Here is a 21,982-nt window from a genome sequence, read left to right as displayed (position 1 = left end):
TACATTTCACATTTTTAAGACATCAATTATTATTTTTTACATGTAACATATTTCAAAGAGGTCCCTGCACAGGGGTATAAATAGTTGTTGCTTTTACACGACCAAAAAGATCTATTAAGGCCTGAAAGAATTACCAAATGTATAGCTGTTGATCAGTAATAGACAAGAAAACGGATCAGTAAACTTCACACATCAATGGAAATTGCAACATGGAAATGCCATTTTCATCTATACAGTGAGGTGATAACTGGTTATAGAAATAACAAATTTACTTGGCTCTTATTCAGTTTGACTCAAACTGCACATCATCAGATAAATGACACAAGAAGCCTCGAAGCTGAAGACAAATTTTTCCACTATAAAGAAGAAATTAATTCTTTGTGGACCCATGTTTTTCTTTTAAAGAGAAGCTACATTAATGTGTAGAAAAGAATTGACAAAGCAATCTTTTACTACCCCATGGTAGATGAAAAATGCAACTGAAAATGCATAAGCAACAGCTTGAATTGTACATAATATTTTTTTTGTATCTGCCAAATTACCTTTGACAAAACATTTCATTTACCCAATAAAAAGTGCTAAAGTAGATAAAGTATATGCACTGGTACCATGTTGAACATTGTATTTCACTGCAAAGATGGAAAGAAAATGCAGGTCTTAAAATGAAAGTGCTAATCTCTCTTAAATGTCTGTGAAGAATATATCGGCAAAGAGACGTCACCCATTTGTCAGCTGACAAAATATACAATATTTTCCTTTAAGCGACAGCAGTATGTCTTCTTAGCTCTGTTAGCACATCACTTAGTAGTTGTTTTTAAATGTTGATATGGCCCTTATGCAAAGTGCCGAGTAGACGGAAGATTGTGATCACAGGCTACACCACAGATGTGACTACGTATATCTGAAGATGTGCTGTACCTATAAGCCAATGAGAGAACCTGTATGTTCAAAGGCATTCAGTCTAAGAAATCACTTTTTCACTCACTGACCAAAAGGTTCACTGGCTGTGACAGCAGATGGAGGATGTGCAAACCAGTGCATTTTCCAACAGAGCTAAGAGGCATAAAAGAGGACTAAAAACACTGCTGAAGTATTGCTGTATAAAATAAGTCTCACACTCTATCATACAAATATACACAGAGTATGAAGTGAGCTAGTAGGACAGACGGGTATTGGACTGTAAAGGCTCAACCTCCGCAATGCGTCTCTGAGGCAAGTGATCATCTATGAGATGCTGGGATGAGTACAAAATTATCCATGTAATACTTCCTTCACAAACAGCAGTCATGAGCGCAAGGTACAAAATAAAACAAAACTGTATAAAATATAAGCTTAATTTAAATCATTAAATACTGTACATATCACATAGAATTTCAGAGCGACAGCAGGTGACCACGGTATCTTTCAGCACAAGGCAAACATTTCTAAAATCACTCACAAAAACATTAGCAAAAATATGTTGAGGGATAATCCAACATTTTAACAATTGCACTCCAAATTTAAATTTAGTTTTTTTTAATCGCCCAAGCCAGTTGTTGGTCCATATTTTGCATACTTAGAGATCTACTAGAAATACTGTACAAAGTCATGTTGATAACAAAATGCAGCACAATTGAAACATTTGTTGCTAATGCCATGTGGACGGAGTGTGTGCCTAGTGATCCCTTCCAGAATGAAGTTATAATAGGAAGTACTGTATGTGACAAAATAAACTTCTCAGTGTGTTTGGCTAAATAGTAGCAACGCTGCAAAAAATTCACACAGCAAGCAGGAGGTCTTAAAATAAGGGCCTTTTTTGATTGTAAATACAATTCCAAATCTCTTCTCCGCTTTTCTATTGAATCCAGATAATGTAAACGTTTTGAGCGTTTTGTTCTTCTTTTTTTCCTCTCTTGCAATTTGCACTTTGCCCTGAAAGGAGCAACCACTTTTTTGGGAGCATTTTTTCTTTTATTCAGTGTGAGACTTTCACAGTCAAAAAGTAAAGACTCGAACATGGCCAGCAGAGAGACACTGTTCACCCACGGCTCCCTGTGTTGTCACTTAATGCCACTGAGGTCGCCTCCTGTGGCCACCAGTAGGCTAAAACACCGGGCCTGCTCCTGGCTTAGATCTGGACCTCACTTCAACCTCAGCAGGGGCTTGGCAGGTTTGCTGTGAACTCCCCCCCGTCCCATCAAGAGGTGTTCATTAGGCGCCGGGTGTGAGCTGGCTGCCACTGGCCAGCAGCAATACAACCAGGCTAAAAAGCCCAGCGGCCCCCAGTCTCTTCAGCAGGGACACGCTGTCTTTGGGGATGACCACCTGGGCCAAGTCATTGGTGATGAGGGAAATCTCATGAGCCACACAAACAAAGATGAAGGTGCTGACCATGATGTTAAGTGAAGGGCTTCCTGGGATCAAGACCAAAATTCCCTTGGTGTCTGCTGCCAGCCAGATGTGGTACTGGCATATGAACAGCTGGGGAAGACATATTCAACATTATGTAATATCATATGTGCAATTTAACTTGGTTGCCTCCAGGGAGCTACACAAAATCACACACAAGAGCTAGTAAGGATAGTATTTAGTATTGTATTAGTGTTGCTTCCACATTTTATTACTGTTACCTCATCTTAGCTACTGATTACTCATTTCTTTTATTGTTTTATGGCAACCTTTGAAAAGCCCTTTGTAATAGAAGGATTTATTGTGGCACTATATAACTAGGGCTGTCAGCATTAACCCGTTAATCGCGATGCGATTAAGGGCCGAGCATAATGCGTTATGTTTTTTAATCGTATTAATCACATGCCGCCATTTATTAATTTATTTTCACTTCACTCGGCTTTGCATCGTGCCTAACAGGCTACTATTTTGCCATACTTCGTCGTAACACATCCTGCTGCTGCAGGAATAGCAACGTGGATTTCGGTGCCTCATTCTGGTGCCACTGATATGTCTGCGCTTCTCTCTGATGCTCTGAAACAGACGTTACAGGCAACAGAAACACCGCTGCACGTGATGCTAGTTAACTCTACACTCGACAGCAGCTAACGTTAGCCTACCGCTAGCTAGTAGCTGGATTAAACACGGTTACAATGCTGACAGCTAATGCTAAACAGTGTAAAGTGTGACTGTATTTCACTGTAGAGGATTCCGACACCGGGATGTAACAATCTGCAGCTGCTGTTGTCGGAAAAACACAGACGGTGCGTTCAATGAAACTGGTAATTTACAGCCTCGTGGTGCATTCAAAGTTGTTGTAAAATGCCCTTTTCCCATCTGGTGGTTGTTTTTGTCATTCAACAGCTATTTACTAGTGAAATAAGTTATTGTTATAGTGATTACATTATTAAACATTTAATTTTGACGATATGGCCTTAGCAATAAACAAGCCATTCTTTAATGTCGCCAACTGTTTAGTACCCTTCTTTTTTTTTACTTTCTTAAAACGTATCGGTTAAGGCACCATTAATATGGAGGAAATATTTATTCATAATTCAAATTTAAAGTCCAAAGATAAATTGAAAGTACAAAGAGAAAACGAAGCGAGATCAAATTAAATATCTTATTTTTTTTTTTAATTTTCCATTTGGATTTAATATTTGGCTTTTCAATTTCAATTTAACATTGGCTTTTCCATTTGGATTTTTATTATTTGGCTTTTCAGTTTCAATTCAACATTGGCTTTTCCATTTGGATTTAATATTTGGCTTTTGAATTTCAATTTAACATTGGATTTTCATTTGGATTTAATATTTGGCTTTTGAATTTCCATTTAACATTGGCTTTTCATTTGGACTTGACACATGTCAATGTAAATGAGAAGGCGTGGCCCAAAGGCTGGTGGGAGGGTCTGAAATGAAAGGGGTGCAGAGGCACCTTATGAACAGCAGGGGGAGCTGACTGCTGGGGAGCACACTGTTGAGCATCTGTCTGCCGCTTCGCCACCAGGCTGGCTTAGACTCTTATTTCACATGATAGAAACTGATGATGTAGGCTAAACACAAACGACATTTCATGCAACAACAGTGAAGTTTTCATGTAGTTACTATAATTGGGCCTGTGTTAGTGAGGACTAGATTAGGACTGTATTTAAAGCTGATTCTGGTTTCCAACTTCGCCCCAGGTATGTCTGTTTAAAACACGGACAGAGACAACTTCTCTCTTTTGATGTTTTATTTAATTAAGCAACAGTACAAACATGGGTGTGGGTAGCTCTGCTACATGTGTTTGTGTGTTGTCAGATCTCGAGGACACACACACACACACACTCAACCGGGTAGTCATCGTCCGAACTGCGACCTCTCCTTTTTCTTTCTCTCACTTTTTTCTCCGGGTGGTGCGCGCGGTGTGAGGGCGTGTCCGCGCTATTCTACGACATGTACTTACAAGAATCACTCCTGATTGACGGCCTTTTGTACAGCCTGTGTACTTTTTCGTTCATTTGATTTCCGATTTTGAAACAATATCCAAATTTGAAAATGGGTCATTTTAAACCTTGTTAATATTGATGACAATGTGTTCAAACGGAAAACAAGCCATATTTCAGGAAATAAACTTGTCCATGATTCTATTGAGAGACTTCCAGCTGACAGCGGGGTCTGTGAGCATCACTGGCCGGCCAGCAGGGAGGCGATCCCGGCCGCCACCAGCTGGCTGTCCCGTCAGACTGAAGCTTCTGACAACATCGGAGAAAATGTGCAGTTGGCCATCAATGTTTGTAAAACTGCCCATATTCAAACTCTACACAGTTAATTTCTCGCATAAAAAAGTCTCAGAAGTGAATTTAGTGGTGAAATAGCAGACAAAAATTGTAAAAAGTTTCCAGTTGTTTGCTGCTGCTGCTACGGCAAACTCCCGATCTAGAGTATAGAATCGATTGCTTTTTTATAATTTCCATCTGCTATTTCACCACTAAATTCACTATTGAGACTTTTTTATGCGAGCAATTAAGGCCGGTTACACACTGGATGCGTCGCGCGAGCGTGTCAGTCGTGTGGCGTGTCCGTTTATATTTCGGCTCCCATGTTAACAGGTTAGAGCTTACACACTGCCTGCGTGAGACACGCAGACGCGTGCCTGCTAGAAATAGAACCGACGCCTATTTTTCACGCGAGACGCGAGCGTGGTGGAAGCGTTTCCAGGCAAAATAGAATAGGAAAATATGTTTATGTCATTTAGACACGAATGCATATTAATAAATGACATATTGATGTTTGAAAGTCTCTAGGTTTTGACATCAATGTAGATATAAATATAATAAAACATTTCATGGAAAAGATTTTCAAATATTGCACCTGTCATACAGAACGAAATATTCTGTAACATATTTTGCAGTCAATACTGCCGACGTTGTCTTGCTTTAATCAAATCAGTAGGCTACATATTTATGTTTAACAACTCTCTCCCCATACGTCGAACAAGCCTATATATAAAGGGTAGGATAGGCTACAATAACAACGTAGTGTGTGTTCTGAGTGACGGTCCAACATCAGATAGGCTATATAGGCTCTTTACAGCTACACAAAGTTGTTACAAACAGACAGCCCACCATTTTTCAGAGTTTGAATCTGTCGGCGCTATGTCCCGAGATCAGCCCTCCCTGTACCTAGTAGCAGGAGCAGCGCCACGTCAGACACGCTTCTGGTGTATAGGACACGTCTGAGACGCAACAGAAACGCCACACTCGCGCGACGCATCCAGTGTGTAACTGGCCTAACTGTGTAGAGTTTGAATATGGGCAGTTTTACAAACTGCCTGAGCTTTCACGTTACAATATAAAAAGGTGTTGACCGTTGACTTAGCTAGCACGCAAACAGTTCATTTACATGTCTACGAGCATGTTAGCAAACTATACCAAAAGACAAATACTTCCATACTTTTTAGCATTGGCTAATTAGCAACTTGCCTGCCATTAGATGTTAGCTTCCGAGCTAGTTAGCAGCTAGCCCCAGAAGCTCATGAAAACAAGGCTTTCACTGGAGCAGTCTTACGTTATTTCCGAACCACGAAACTCTTTTCGTTTCAAAATCGGAAATCAAATGAACGAAAAAGTACACGGGCCCAATTACAGTTCACTGTTGTTGCATGAAATGTCGTTTGTGTTTAGCTTACATCAGTTTCTGTCATCTAATGTGAAACAAGCAGTGTTGGGAGTAACGCGTTACAAAAGTAACGCAATTACAGTAATGTATTCCTTTTTGTTGTAACGCAGTAATGTAACGCATTACTAATTAAATTTCGGTAATATTATACTCGTTACAATCTCAGTAACGCGAGTTACAACGCATTTTAACGCAACATTTAGTGGTGCATTGTTTTTTTAAAGAATTCACCAACAACGCACATTTCTTCACAGGAAAAAAAAGCCGTATTATTTTCCTGTCGCTGTATTCGATGGTTGAGATGACTGCAGAGACAGATACATTTGCGAGATGGATATTATTTTCAGGAGTTATTACGCTGCGTTGAAGTGAGCTGTCCTGTTTCTGTTCCCGTGGTCAGAGCCAGAACCAGAGCCGGTACGGACAGCATGTATGTCCCAACAGGTGACGGTACGTCAGCGGCTGACAGATATAAACATGTTGGGAATTAATGTTGAGGCTTGCTACACGTAAATATCATTGCATTTTATCAGCCGTGGAGAGTAACTCTGCCTGTAGTGGAATGGCTTCGAATGACGACCAAAAACGCTTGTCTTTTACTGTGACCATTTACTGTTCAATATGTTGCAGTTTTACAAACAAGAAAGTGAACAACTGGAGCCTGACGGACATGTTGCATCTCAGTAAGCTAGCAAGAGTAGGCTACACAACAGACAACGTCCGTGTAGCCTACTTCAAAATAAAAGCACTTCCTGTGATGTTTCACAGTAAAACTAAATTACTGTTAAATAAGGTTGTGTAGGCTACCTTTTCACAAATCAGCTGTAAATCAAGTACTGTAAATAATGTAAATAGTGAGTTTTAATCACACTATAATTGAACATTTCCTTTAGAGTGTTTTAAACTATAAACAAACATTTTACAACAATGTCGTACTTTTAATTGAGTATTTTCATTTTCTCCTACTTGCCTGTTATACGTTTTACTTATCTATTTTTTATAGCTTTAGTTACTTTGCATATTTATATTGATTATACAAAATATGAATAATCTATGATGTATTAAAGTGGATAAAGAGGAGACTTTATTGATCCGGTGGTGAAATTCACAAGCTAGCTGCCAAATCAAATTTCCCCTGTTATTTTGGTGAAAGTAACTCAAAAGTAATGCAAAAGTAGTGTAACGCATTACAATTCAGAGACAGTAATATTGTAATGTAACTAATTACTCTCAAATGACAGTAACTAGTAATCTATAATGTATTACATTTTGGAAGTAACTTGCCCAACACTGGAAACAAGAGGCTATATATCAGCTTTGCTACCGTCTTGGTCCGTTCGAGTGTATGGGGAGGGACGTAGGTAAAAAAAAAAAAAAACTGACTTGGATGTGGGTGGGGCTTGATGTCAAGCCCCGCCTTCCCGCAGCGAGATGCTCCTCGACGGGACAGCCAGCTGGTGGCGGACGGGATCGCCTCCCTGCTGGCCAGCCAGTGATGCTCACAGACCCCGCTGTCAGCTGGAAGTCTCTCAATAGAATCATGGACAAGTTTATTTCCTGAAATATGGCTTGTTTTCCGTTTGAACACATTGTCATCAATATTAACAAGGTTTAAAATGACCCATTTTTCAAATTTGGATATCGTTTCAAAATCGGAAATCAAATGAACGAAAAAGTACACGGGCTGTACAAAAGGCCGTCAATCAGGAGTGATTGTTGTGAGTACATGTCGGAGAATAGCGCGGACACGCACCTCACACCGCGCGCACCACCCGGAGAAAAAAGTGAGAGAAAGAAAAAGGAGAGGTCGCAGTTCGGACGATGACTACCCGGTTGAGATTGTGTGTGTGTGTGTGTGTGTGTGTGTGTGTGTGTGTGTATGTGTGTGTCCTCGAGATCTGACAACACACAAACACACGTAGCAGAGCTACCCACACCCATGTTTGTACTGTTGCTTAATTAAAATAAAACATCAAAAGAGAGAAGTTGTCTCCGTCTGTGTTTGAAACAGACATACCTGGGGCGAAGTTGGAAACCAGAATCAGCTTTAAATACAATCCTAATCTAGTCCTCACTAACACGGGCCCAATTATAGTAACTACATGAAAACTTCACTGTTGTTGCATGAAATGTCGTTTGTGTTTAGCCTACATCATCAGTTTCTATCATGTGAAATAAGAGGCTAAGCCAGCCTGGTGGCCAAGCTGCAGACAGATGCTCAACAGTGTGCTACCCAGCAGTCAGCTCCCCCTGCTGTTCATAATGTGCTTCTGCACCCCTTTCATTCCAGACCCTCCCACCAGCCTTTGGGCCACGCCTCCTCATTTACATTGACATGTGTCAAGTCCAAATGAAAAGCCAATGTTAAATGGAAATTCAAAAGCCAAATATTAAATCCAAATGAAAATCCAATGTTAAATTGAAATTCAAAAGCCAAATATTAAATCCAAATTAAAAGCCAATGTTAAATTGAAATCGAAAAGCCAAATATTAAATCCAAATGGAAAAGCCAAATGGAAAATTTAAAAAAAATTATAATATTTTTAATTTGATCTCGCTTTGTTTTCTCTTTGGACTTTAAATTTGAATTATGAATAAATATGTCCTTCATACCGTTAAGGCACTGGTACCGTTTTAAAAGTACCGCTTTAGCACAGGTATCCAAACCAAACAATACCCAACCCTAATATTGACTCTAGATTAAAATGTGTGACTAGATTAAATATATAATAAACAAATACAAATCTTAAAATTAAGTTCATTAAGTAATTTTCTTTGCATTCATTTGATTCCCAATCAAGATACACTGGTAAGAATGGCTTTCCATTGTTAATATGTACTTAAAAACAGTTCTGAAATGCAAAATAATAGAATTTTAATCATGTGATAAAACATGCGATTAATCCCGATTAACTATAAAAATTCAACGATTAATCGCGATTAAGAACATTTAATTGTTTGACAGCCCTATATATAACTAAACTTTTTATTATATTATTGCAACTCTACTCCTAGTCAGGTTCTTCTTACCTCCAAGGAGATCTTTCCGAACCATGCAAAGAATGAGCTATAAATAGAGCGGGCGTAGCCAGGAATGTTCCTGATGAGAATGAAGGCCAAAATCTGTTGACAAGAGAGTTAGGGCACACTGTATTATCAGATTCTTTGAAGTATCATTTGAAGTAGCAGGCTGAAGTCAAAGTTGTAATCCCTCAAGTTAGAGTGATATAATTTACAATCACTACTGTAAGTCAGATGTGAGGTGTAAAATCAGCCAGTTTAGGGGAAATAAGCTTAATTAAAGCTGCAAGCAGCGATGGACGGGCCCTCGTGCCTCTGCGCGTGTCGGGGTTACTGGCGGACACCGCTCCCTGCGACCGTGCATTCGCGCGGCACTCAGACACCGTAAATCGTCACACAAGACTCTACCTTAAACGGTTCGAATGTTATGAAAGGGGGCGTGGCCTGAGTACGTGGGCATGGTTATATTACAGGGGCTGGCTCAGTATCACATGTAGACCACACATTCTAAGTTTCATTTAAATCGGATGATTTTTGTCATATAAGGCAGATTTCCTGTTGCCAGCGGGGGGCGCTATGACCAAAAGTCAATATTGGCCTGTATATGTCCTCAGGCCTGGACTGTTGTTGATTGTGTGAAATTTCAAGCAGCTATGACAATGTACACTGTAGTTACAGCCACTTTCTCGTTCATCGCTAAACACTCAAAATGGCCACCATGCCACGCCCACACCGTTTGACGAAAAGTTTTTCTTTTAATAACTTTTCATCGTTAAGGTGTTGGGAGGGTACAGACCAAATTTGAAGTCCACCGGATGAAATCTCTAGGAGGAGTTCGTTAAAGTATAGCACCTCGACTTTTAGGCCTACTTCCTGTTGCCACTAGGGGGCGCTATGACTTTAAGTAAATATCGGCCTTTATTTGTCCTCAGGTTTGGACTCTTATGAATCATGAAAAGTTTTTTGGACAATGCACACTCAAGTTACACCCACTTCCTGTTTCGATGGCGAAACACACAAAATGGCCGCCCCGCCATGGCCACGACATATGACGAAAAGTTTTTCTTTTAATAACTTTTCATCTTTAAGGTCTTAAGATGGTACAGACCAAATTTGAAGTTGATGGGATGAAATCTCTAGGAGGAGTTCGTTAAAGTATGACACGTGGAAATGGCCAAAATCGCACTAATTTCGAACTTTCAATTCATCATCGCGGACTTCCTGTTGGGTTTATCTTATGGCTCCAACGAAGTTTCTTGTACGTCTTGACATGCTACATATGTGTACCAAGTTTTGTTTTTCTATGTTAAACGTACTGCAGGGGCTCAATTTATTTAACTTTGTAGGGGGCGCTAGTGAGCCATTTTTGTGCGCCTATTCCGGAATCCCTTAAAATACGTAAATTTTCACCAGACTTGATGCGACTGCCAATTTTGGTGAGTTTCTGAATATGTTAAGCCCCTCAAAAAGGCAATTCATTTGCCGGGAAAAAGAATAATAATAATTCCTTCAGTTCCAATAAGGCCTTCGCCGCTGTCGGCGCTCGGGCCCTAACTACGTTCTTTATGAACTTATCTATTGCACTACTTCAAACAGTTTCCCAGTGGGGACTGGCTCTATATAATACCAGTTCTATCTTTAGCAATGAAAGAAGGAAACTCCCTTGTTGTTACACTCATGTTATCCTGTCATGTGACTAGGATAATTACATCTCAAGGCCAATCCAAATGAATTACAACTTGGTTATAACTATAAAACAACAAAAGACTCTTTTTGTAAAACCACATGGCAGTGAAAGGAAAAGAAAAAAGGGCAGATATAAAATTTTACCTGGACAACAGAGATGTAAGGATGCATCTTATTGCACTCGGTTTTGGTTTTGCAGCTGCTAGCCCATATTGAGTATGTCTAGGAGGATAGGGAAAAGGAGAAGTTACAGTAACATGTTTTGATCTTCAGCTGCAACAAAAACAAGGAGGTGGTTGATTTAGTTTGATGAGACCTCGACCAAAGCAGCTACTGTAATCCCCAACTGCTTTGGGGGAGTCAACAAAGAGCAGAGAGCTGCAGCTGCCTCAGTGCTGCACAATATACATTTTCCATGTGAGACCAATAGATTGTCGCTATAGTAAGTTTACTAACCTTCAGACCTTTTTTCAAAACTTCAGAACTTTCTCAAGATAAACACAAGAGCATTAAGAGCAGATAACTGTGGTTGTTAGGGCAATTACCAGGTGTGGCATGTATGTACAGTAAGTACCCACCTTTCCTGTGTAATCATTCTCTCCTAAGCTGCTGTTGTCAGCATGCATTTTGTTCATTAACTCAAATACGAGTTAGAAAGAGAAGGACCTTAAAGACGGAAAAGATGACAGCAATCTAAAATAATAAGTCTAAACCCTAGTGTTGGTAGAAACCCAAGTGTAAAGGTGTCTTACTATGAAGGAGACGACGGAGAGGAAGAGAAGCATGTTGGAAATCTTGGCTGAGAAGAGAGCCTCTCCCTTGCCCTCCGCCAGCACCTGGCACTTCTGAAGCACCAGATAGATGAAGGCAAATAACATGCCGTGTATCACTGCCTGCAAAAGAACCATTACCACATTAAAGCATTTGTTTTACAAAGTTTGGAAAATTTGGTCCCACTTGGAAACAAGCCGTTGATGTACTCTGCCACATATTACATTTCAACGAATGTTTAATGCAAAGACTGACTACTAAAGTCGGTTGCAACTGGAGCAAAACACATTTGACTTACAAATCGGTCTAGCTTCCATCTGAACCACCACTCATGGACGCTTCCGTCCAGCTCGAAGAGCTTGGAGATGGGCCACACAGAGAAGATGCGCTCAAAGAAACCCTGAAGTCACAACACCAAAACATGAATATTAAAACAAGCAGGGCTTCAAACAAGGACCGAACCATACATTTGAGTAAAAACTATGATAGTATAATGTAGTAGTCCTCAAAACAGGGAGTGCTGTTTAATTAAATTTACTACAAATTCACAATTCTAATGCATATTTATTCAGTTTGCTTTATTTGGGCTAGAAAACATACGTGTGATTGAATACAACATTCTTGTACTTTAAGTATGTTTACAGGACATAATTATTGAAATTGTTCATATGAAAACAACATAAAACCCAAGTCAATTTTTTATTTGAAGTTTTACACACTTAAAACTAAAGGGAGGTTGCAAGTGTGGCTAGTGTGGGATTCAAATATTTTTTAATTCACCCACCTGTGAAAAGGCAAAGACGCAGATGAACAGCAGGAGGCCCAGTAACTTGGCCAAGACCCCGAGGTGCCACAAGCCACTACCTGTTCAGAAAACAGGACAGGCATTAGGGACAATGTGTGTCTAAATGCAACCCTGCTGCTGACAATTTTATGACAGCTTTTACATTTATTATGTTGAACTAATTGTGTGTATTAATTCACATAGTGCAGGAATTTTTCCAAGGGTATGACGCATGTAAGTAAATAAATAAAAATAAAAACAATTAACAGTTTTTTTTAAACCGGCATTAATTCTGACACCTACTGTTAGCCTTCTTCTGAAGGATCTGAGGCCACATGGCCAGCGTTACGTAGATGACGACAAACCAGAAGGTGACCAATGGGACAAAGTAATAGAACTGGTAGGGTCTGTTCATTACCACGCACAGCACCAAGACCAGGAAGTTTAGACGAAAAAGCACCTAGAGTGGAATGAACACAGAAACATGTACAGATTAATCAATAATAGCATCACACTGATAATAATCCAAAGCAAAAAACTGTATTTGTATTGTTATTAGTAATGGTACTTCATGCTAAAGTACTACAATATTAGTAACAGTAGTTACACTCCCGAAAAATAATTAAAATGCTTTTCCACCTTAGACTCTCATATAAAATATTAACTCATACAGAGTGATTGCAAGATCCTAGTTAAAGTATAACTGACTGTAACCCTCACCTGGCACACTCTATACAATCCAAAGTCTCCTTTGAGCCAAAAAAAGGAAAAGTGTCCATAGCCAGTCTGAAAAAGGTACGCTGCCACCAGCACCCGCACATGCATGTACACTGGAATGAACTGAAAGACAAAAAAATAATATTGTATGCCTTTATATAAAATATATAACAGGTTACTCTCAAATGGATGTGTAGATGACATATTTAGGACTCACAGCACTGGCTCCAGATATGTGATAGATGAGGATGACCAACTGCATCCAGCCTTTCCACTCGTCCGTTTGCTCTCGGTTGAGTAATTTGGTCTGTTTGACAAAGAAAAACAAGAACATATTGAATTGTAAATCAGATATCAAACTTTAAACTTGGTGCATTATTAGCAACAGCAAGAATAATCCAATTCATCAAACTCTACTACTGCACATTTCCTACTTACTTAAAAAACTCAAGGAGGCCATAGGAAATTAGACTTACACTACCGGTCAAAAGTTTGGGGTCACTTGGAAATTTCCATTCCACTCCATTCCAGACAGAATACCAGCTGAGATCAGTTGCATTGTTTTTTTAATCAGGGCAGCAGTTTTCAGATTACATTATGTGTTTACATAATTGCAAAAGGGTTCTCGACTGTTGTAGACAGAAGTGGCTGAAGAAACGCTTGAAATCCATGCTTTTTGGTCTAAACGTCATACCCAAATTAAAAGTGGTACAGCTCCCATATACTTTGACACTCTGGGGTGTGCCTGATATCGTTGGAAAGGTGATTGATGTGGGTGTGTTTGTGTATTTGAGAAGTGTTTTATTTTGCACTTTTCAAATGGAAATAAAAAAACACACAGACATATCTGAAGAAAAAAAATCATATAAAATCTTTTGGCTTCTGGATTTTTTTCTGTAGTAAGCCGAGACATCTGGCTAATGCCCTGTGTTGTCTGTCACCTGTCAGATATGTTTACAGCAGTGTATTCTAATCATTTTACAGATGTATGACTTGGACGGAAATAAAAAAACCTCTATTCTAGTCTCTGTAACTCTGTGTCAGTAAGGCCTAGAATCACTCTGACACTTGTAATGAAAACTTGAGACTTGTTTCCTTTCCAGTGATATCAGGCACACCCCAGAGTGTCAAAGTATATGGGAGCTGTACCACTTTTAATTTGGGTATGCCGTTTAGACCAAAAAGCATGGAATTTCAAGCGTTTCTTCAGCCACTTCTGTCTACAACAGTCAAGAACCCTTTTGACATTATGTAAACACATAATGTAATCTGATAACTGCTGCCCTGATTAAAAAAACAATGCAACTGATCTCAGCTGGTATTCTGTCTGGAATGGAGTGGAATGGACATTTCTAAGTGACCCCAAACTTTTGACCGGTAGTGTATATAATAATGTCAATTCCAACATATGGAACAGTTACACTAGACCAAAAATATTGCACTTATCAGCGCCACCTCACCTCCTTGCTGTTCTCATTGTAGAACACTCCCAGGACAAATATATAGATGAAAGGGATGAAGAACGTGGAGTGAGTGTAGAACTTCTGCTCTTTCATGAACACATCTGCTCTGTCACAAAGGTAAAAATAGCTCATGATGAGGCCCATCCTGCAAAGGGCCTGAAACGGCGCCTTCAGACCCAGGGGAGCAGCTGCAGTTGCTGGCTTCTTCTCCTCTAGGCTCTCCACGTCTGAGGGCACAGGTCGGCGGTGACGGTTGTTGCCAAGGATATGGAGGACCAGCAAGACCAGGGCCGAGCCCAGGAAGAAACACGCTGCCAGTTTCTGCAGGAGGTTTGCGGGTGGCAACGTCTGGCAGCAGGAGCCGTCAATGGGCCTCAGTAGCTTGTTGCACACAGAGTTCATGAGGATCATGGCTCCCTGACAAGACAATTCCACTGGGTGAGTAAGATTCTAAGACAAAATGCAAGGACTGTGCTGCCATCATAGCTGAATCTGAACCACTGAATATATAATAACAATCTAACTGCTAGCAAATAATCTCAAATTAACTGAAATCCTGCCTACCACATTCCTGGTGCTCTCAGGCAGGTGCAAGCCGTCGTCTGACTGGGTGATAGTTTCCAGTGCAGCCTGGCGGGACGCAGCCAACAGCTTGACCCGGGACCTGCTGTTACGCTTGCTGCTGTTGAGCACGTCCACAGCCGCTTCATTGTACAGCTCCAGCTGTTGGTTGGTGATCATCTTCCTGTTCTCACTCAACACCTCCTCATTTACTGGGTCTAGAGGACAGGGGTGATGGGTGTTTTGAGAAGCGTGAATAGGAAAAGAGATACAGTTTAGAGGGTGCATGTATGAGAAGTTGATATTCACCAAATTCTGCAATCACATGTGTGAAATTACCAATCATGTAGGGCTGATAATGAAAAGAAAAAAATCATAATCACGATTATTTAACATGATTACTCATGGACTTTTGGAAAGATTTTGCAATTATTGAACTTAAAAAAAAAAAAGTGAAAACGTTAAACAAATCAACTGTGAAAACAACTTGAAGTTTGAAATTTCTTTATACTTTTCCCATTTGAAATTTTTTTTTCATTCATAACACGACAAAATAAGAGTTTATTTGCAGAACGCAATGTGCAAAAGAATAATTTTTCTCGATTATTCTGTTTTTGTCATCATTAGTGGCCTAAATCGTAAACGTGATTAAAATTTTGATTAATTGCACAACCCTACAATCATGTAAACTTTTTAGTCAAAAATACTACTTGGGAAATAAGGATTTAGTGATGACACTGTAGCACCTAAAATACACTTAGGTGGTAGCTCCGACCTTGTGGAACGCCCTTCCGGTTAACTTACGTTCTGTAGTCTCAGTTGACGCTTTTAGAAAACAACTGAAAACATACTTGTTTCAACTGGCTTTTGTCTAATGTTTGTAATTTTGGGTTTTGGAATTGGAATTGCATTTGCTTGATTTTCTCTGTTTTGGATTCTATTGTATTTTAATCAAATGTTTTTTGTGTGAAGCACTTTGTGACTGTCTGTGAAAGGTGCTATATCAAATAAATTACTTACTTACTTACTAATTACTTACTTAGGTAACTAACCAGCTGATCTGTGTGAACACTTTGGAATCAATGCTTTGAACCATCAAGCCATTCTAATGGTAATCCCATTTGACATGAATGCAGCAATCACATCAGAGACTAATCCCTGTGGGGAAGGGGATAGGCAGTAATACTTTACTAACCTGACTGAGATGACAGAACATAAAAAGCTTGATGCTGAGTGTACCTTGCAGGACCCAGTAGACCTCTCCATGGTCAGCCAGCTTCTCCAGGTGTACAGCAATGGCTGTCAGGTTGGCTTTGTACTGCTGCAGTGTCTCGCTGCTGCCACTGTGCAACTTGATGGACCACTGTGGTAAATGGGTTAACGGATGAGATTAAGATTGACATAACTCAGCCACCTTGTTTTTTTTGTCTATTGTGAAATGTGCAAGCATGGCTAAGCACTCCTTTATACAGCTTACTGTTGCAGCTCCAAGGATGACAACATCTGGCTTTGCTGAACCTTCCTGAAACACGAGAGAAGTTGCAATTAGAAAAGCAAATCCATGTCCATGTCCACCACTGTACAATGTAAAGATTTTGAAACATCCTTGATTAATAATGCTCCCAACTTGTAATTAACAGATCTTAACAGGTATACTCACGTGTGTCCATGACATTAAGCGCTCCTTCATTGAATTATTTGCCTCTGGATACCACAGGAAGTCCTACACACAAAGAGGCATAGACGTTTTATCAGAGTATGTTTTTACAGACTGAGAAAAGGAGATAAAAACAAATCCAGAAATAGCTTACCACATTAACAGAGGAACTCTCATCTTCAAAGGGAATGTCCTCGTGCTTCAGACATTACATGTGGGCAGACAGAGAGAAAGTTGGTTAGGCAAATAATGTTCCTCTTTTTCCCGGCTTGATATCAGACCAAAAATAGTTATGGCTGCTGCAGGACTGTGGTGTGTTCCAGTGCTGCATTTCTTTTGTTGATTTTTTGTGCAAACCAACTGAGAGTACCCCACATTTTTGGTCCAAGTACTCTTTCTCAATTCTACCTGTTTTGGGTTTCATGTAGGTGTTTATTAGAGATATTTCTAAATCACATCTACATAAACACTAAGTGGAAATAAAGATCACTGGGACTATTTCTCCTATTAGGGCCATAAGTTGAGTTGAAGTGTCAGGCTTCAGAGCAGCAAGTATAGCAGTAAATTAATTACATTTGGGATATTTTCATATTCAGCTATGTAAATAATAGTGAGTCATTATCAGTAAGGCCTCCATGTTGTCGGTTGTCATTCTGGCTTTAGTTTGTCCCCATTCAGAAAAAGTTTGAGGCAAAATCCTCAATCGGTCAATCAGAAGTGGGTGAGGAACAAACTTTTCATAAAGGGAGACACAATCAGCTCTGTGACAAATGCTGCTGTATCTCTCTGTCTGCTCTTTTCAACAGGTCGTTGGCTATATATGATGAGATAAGGTAGATTAAAGAGCAGACAGATTTTATAATCACTTATTTTCATCAGATACTTTTAGTTTATAGACAGTTGACAGTGCTCAGGCCACATGAGTGGAGAGTAAATAGAGGAATGTCTGCAAATGTCTGCACTTTGTCATTTCTTTTGTACACAAGTGTACACTGGAGGTGTGCTTCACATTTTTAGATCTGTAGGCTGTGTGTGCACCATCAACACTTCTGTGTTTGTCCCACTTCTCTTGCTACCTCTGAACAATTTTCAAAGAAAGCCCCTGGGTTTTACATAGTGCTTCTTCTCATATTTACCTTGTTTCCATCCTCTCTTCGCTCAGGGTCAATAATTTTGATGAAGGAGTAAAATAGCTGCCTGATTCGTGAATCACCGACAAAGGCCACTCGCTTTTCAGCAAGGCAAGTTTTGGCTTCACTGTAAAACAAAAATGAAAATCCAAACAACTGCAGATAGCAACCATTTATGTGTTGGGTGCTGGTTCATTACATTCTATAACCTCATCAGAAGCAGATCTTATTTCACATAGTCTATCTGTGGACACACACACACACACACACACACACACACACACACACACACACACACACACACACACACCTCATATATCAATGCTACACAATTCTTTGTTGTTAGTCTCACATACAGCTAGTGTGACTCACATGCTTTTGTATTTGTGCATCATGCAGCCATACGGCTGCCATACGTTCTCCCCCAAGTAACGTCCTCTGGACAGCAGCCATTCACATGAATCTCCGCCTGGAGGCAAGACACAGAGAACCCCCCAGTAAGACCAAACAAAAAAAGCACTGTTCTGTTTATCTCTATAGTTTCTCTGTGACTATGAGTGAAACCTGCTGTCTCTATAGTAACCTGGCTTTTCATTCACTGCTGTAAAAAGACTAGGGCTGTGCTAGGGGCAATAGTACAAAATGAAGCCATCAGCAATTTAGCTCAACCATAAATCTCTCAAGCTATTCATTTGTGTGCAAAAAGAATGGAGTTATCAGCAAAACAATAAATCCCCAGAAACAGGGGAAGGATCTGCGGCTGTCGAGATACATGGGCATGTAGTGTCATCGCCAGCAAAAGCAGCTGCTCTCAGTGTGTACACAGAGGTTTGTGGTTCCTTTTCATGACAAAGTCGACTCTATGCAACACGTATGGTAGACGTATGCATGTCCATGCTAATATTTTTTTTATAACCAAACTGTCAACCTAGGGTGTGGGACAAACAAAATGAGATCCTGTTGTAATACCTGAACATGAGTGTGGGTCTCGTCTTGATCGATGCGGCTAACTCATCTATGCGTGACAAGCCAATGCAAACTTGTGAAAGACCCGAGACAAAAAGCGGGCTGCTACAATACTGTTCAAAACCACTAACACTAGAGTTTGTTAGTTTTACTACACCACATTACTGACGAGCTTTATATGATAGTGTAGCATGTAACGTTATCTGTGTATAAACGGAATATGCAGAAGATTTAAATGTCCTTTTTAAGTCAACTGTTGGCAGCATCAACCTTCGTTACACACGTCTCTCTCAGCAGTAACCAAGCGTGCCCTGACAGGAGCATGTAAACACAGCTAAATGCAGTGTTAGCTTTATTCAGCTAAGCTAGCCAGACAAAGCCGATTTAAGTTACCGTTGGTGAATTAAGTCTATATATGCAACCATCTAACGTTATCTGCATTCTAAGGCTAGCATCCTGTATGTCTCACCTTTTAAAAGCAACACTGAATAGCGGCACTGCACCGACCCGCAAAGAGAAGTAGGCTACTCGCAGACACAAACAGATATATAATAGCTAGCTAACATTAGCAATAGCTGGTGTCAAGTGTTTCACTGGCTGCATCAACAGTAACTTTAAGAAACGAGAGACCAATTACCTCCATAGTACCGCGAAGTTGTGTGAAACACGAGGAGTACAATGACGACTACTATCGATATAAATTTGGCATTTTTTATGGTAAAATGTTGATTTATTTCGCGTTTGCCCAGGCTATAGGCCAGGACCGCCATCTTTGCTCCTCCATGACAACAAGCATCTGTGCTGTTACAGCAGAGGGGCGCTCCTCCCTGTGCACCATCTGCCCGATCTTGCGACACCGCTTCCTGCTTCATCACCGCACTGGTCAAAGCAGGTGTAGATAAAAAAAAAAAAAAAAAAAAAAAAAAAAGGTAAATAAATAGTGTCTCCGTTAGCTAATTCAACTAATTATTTATGCAGACCACAATCACTTTAGGATAATGTATCGAAGTATGTTAAAGTTCGGTGCCTTCAAAAAGTTTTTGAAAACAAAACTTAAGCCTTGCTGAAGAAATGCTTGAAAGAAAATGAAGTACGGCGTTCAGTGTGATCACTGGGTAGCCGTGTGGATATATGTAAACACAGCAGTAAAAGCTAAACAAACCAGTTTTTTTAAGGTATTTGTCATTGTTTAGCCTACTTGTTGAACCTGTTTGGAGCTGTAAAATCCCTTGAGTTGCATCAGCTTTGTTTACTCCCCGAGCAAAGTGTAAGCTAAGCAAACTTCGGTAAAGTTAGACAGAAATTGTGAGATTCGCAAGATTCGCGAGTTTGCGGTTCAATAAATCATAGGCGAAACGTTTTCATTACACAATAGGCAGCTCTATCTAACCGTAGTAAGGTAGACAACAAGCTACAACCCGGTTTTCATCCGAAAGAACCGTCTACATATGTGGATTAATAAAATGCATCCCTGTGAGCGTTCTGCTTTCAGCCGAGCGTCTAGTGGGCCGTCTACAAAGTGCCAAACCGAAAGTGGATTCAAAGATAAATTTCAACAGCTTCACTGTTATTGAATCTAACGCTTCCAAATTCACTCCACACATCTAGGGTCTCCCTATCAACATAGTACACCTGCTAATTATGGAAAAGCTGGCTCAGCCTATTTATAATATATTTCTATTGGGAAAAAAAATTCAATAGCTTCAATCTTATTGAGCCTAGTGCTTCCAAAATCACTCCACACACCAAGAGCCTACCTATCAACATACTACACCTGTGGATTATTAATTATGGAAAAGCTGGCTCAGCCTATTTATAATATATACCCTGCTGGTTGTACTACAGCACTTAATTTTCAAAAATAACCATAATCATAATTTTGGGGAATATTATTTGCCAATGTTTTTTTTTTGTCTCCAAAACTACTCCACACATAGAAAGCCCCCTTTTGGTTGTACTACATCACTTACTTACTAAAAATAGGCATATGCATAATTTTGGGGAATATCTTTTGCCAAAAACATTTAATATATGTCTTATGAACGAAGAGTCATGTCTCCAAAACTTCTACACACATAGAAAGCCCCCTGCTGGTTGTACTACAACACATAGTTTTCAAAAATAATCATATGCATAATTTTAGGGAATATTTACTGCTAAAAACATTTAATACTTTAATAATTCCAAAGACAAGTGTTTCCATACTTACCTCACTATAACTGCTCACCTAACAGTTGAACTAATAACGATTACTTTTTAAAAATACTAAATAAAATGTTTTTTGGGTATATTTATCTCAAGAAATATGTTATAATTACATAGAAAAATGTCTGACAAAATACTCCAGAGAAGGTAGTTGTACTACAACAAATACTTAAAGTGTAAAAAACAAAATATATATATATATATATATAGTTGAAGCAGAACGCTCACAGGGATGCATTTTATTTATCAACATATGTAGACGGTTCTTTCGGATGAAAACCGGGTTGTAGCTTGTTGTCTACCTTACTACGGTTAGATAGAGCTGCCTATTGTGTAATGAAAACGTTTTGCCTATGATTTATTGAACCGCAAAACGGCGAATCTGCCAATTTCTGTCTGACTTTACCGAAGTAACAAAATCTTGGTGTGGTATAATATTGAAGTTGCTCATGTAGCCCTTTTTTCTGAATTTAAATGCTGTTTACTGTATGGATTTTAGGACAGTGGTTTAATTTAACTTCCTGCTGGCTAAAGATTTGTAAATTGCTCTATTTTTCAGACATTTTCCAATTCATTGTTTGTTTTTAAATTAAATGTCCCATGTTGGAATGGAGGAGCTATAGGCCTTCACACATGTTGTCTTTACCTCAAATGCAGGGACATTTCCTGTATGGGGTCATGTCTGAATGGGAGCAGGGATCGATATGCACGGAGCTTTGACCATCAATTTCCAACCTCAGCACCTCAAAATGCTCTACTGGTATGGCTATGGTGTGAATGCAAGCAGGAACATTGCAGGGATACACACTGTTGGGCTGTCCCTTCCCACATCTATTCTGGCATTGCCATGGCAAGTGTGGAAATGTGTCTGCATGTGTGAAAATCACCACTCCCAGGAGTGTGAAAGAGGCTTAAGTTGTGTCGATACTGTA

At 39.7% G+C, this 21,982-nt stretch overlaps 1 protein-coding gene across 1 annotated transcript; it reads right to left on the bottom strand.

Annotated features, from left to right (window-relative positions):
• Positions 1–26: 26 nt before the first annotated feature.
• On the bottom strand, positions 27–19,717 carry casd1 (CAS1 domain containing 1). The gene is made up of 18 exons (XM_031323087.2): positions 19,483–19,717; positions 18,252–18,348; positions 17,886–18,006; positions 16,904–16,948; positions 16,753–16,815; positions 16,570–16,614; positions 16,332–16,455; positions 15,096–15,310; positions 14,529–14,948; positions 13,286–13,375; positions 13,072–13,191; positions 12,655–12,811; positions 12,352–12,431; positions 11,866–11,967; positions 11,549–11,689; positions 10,941–11,018; positions 9,120–9,212; positions 27–2,460 (listed from the first exon to the last, which is right to left on the bottom strand). The coding sequence occupies exons 1-18, from the start codon at positions 19,715–19,717 to the stop codon at positions 2,191–2,193; spliced, it is 2,496 nt and encodes an 831-aa protein (XP_031178947.2). The 3' UTR covers positions 27–2,190.
• Positions 19,718–21,982: the final 2,265 nt, after the last annotated feature.

The sequence above is a fragment of the Sander lucioperca genome, chromosome 16, assembly GCF_008315115.2.
Source record: "Sander lucioperca isolate FBNREF2018 chromosome 16, SLUC_FBN_1.2, whole genome shotgun sequence".
Classification (NCBI taxonomy): domain Eukaryota; kingdom Metazoa; phylum Chordata; class Actinopteri; order Perciformes; family Percidae; genus Sander; species Sander lucioperca.
This window is presented reverse-complemented; position numbering and strand designations above follow the sequence as displayed.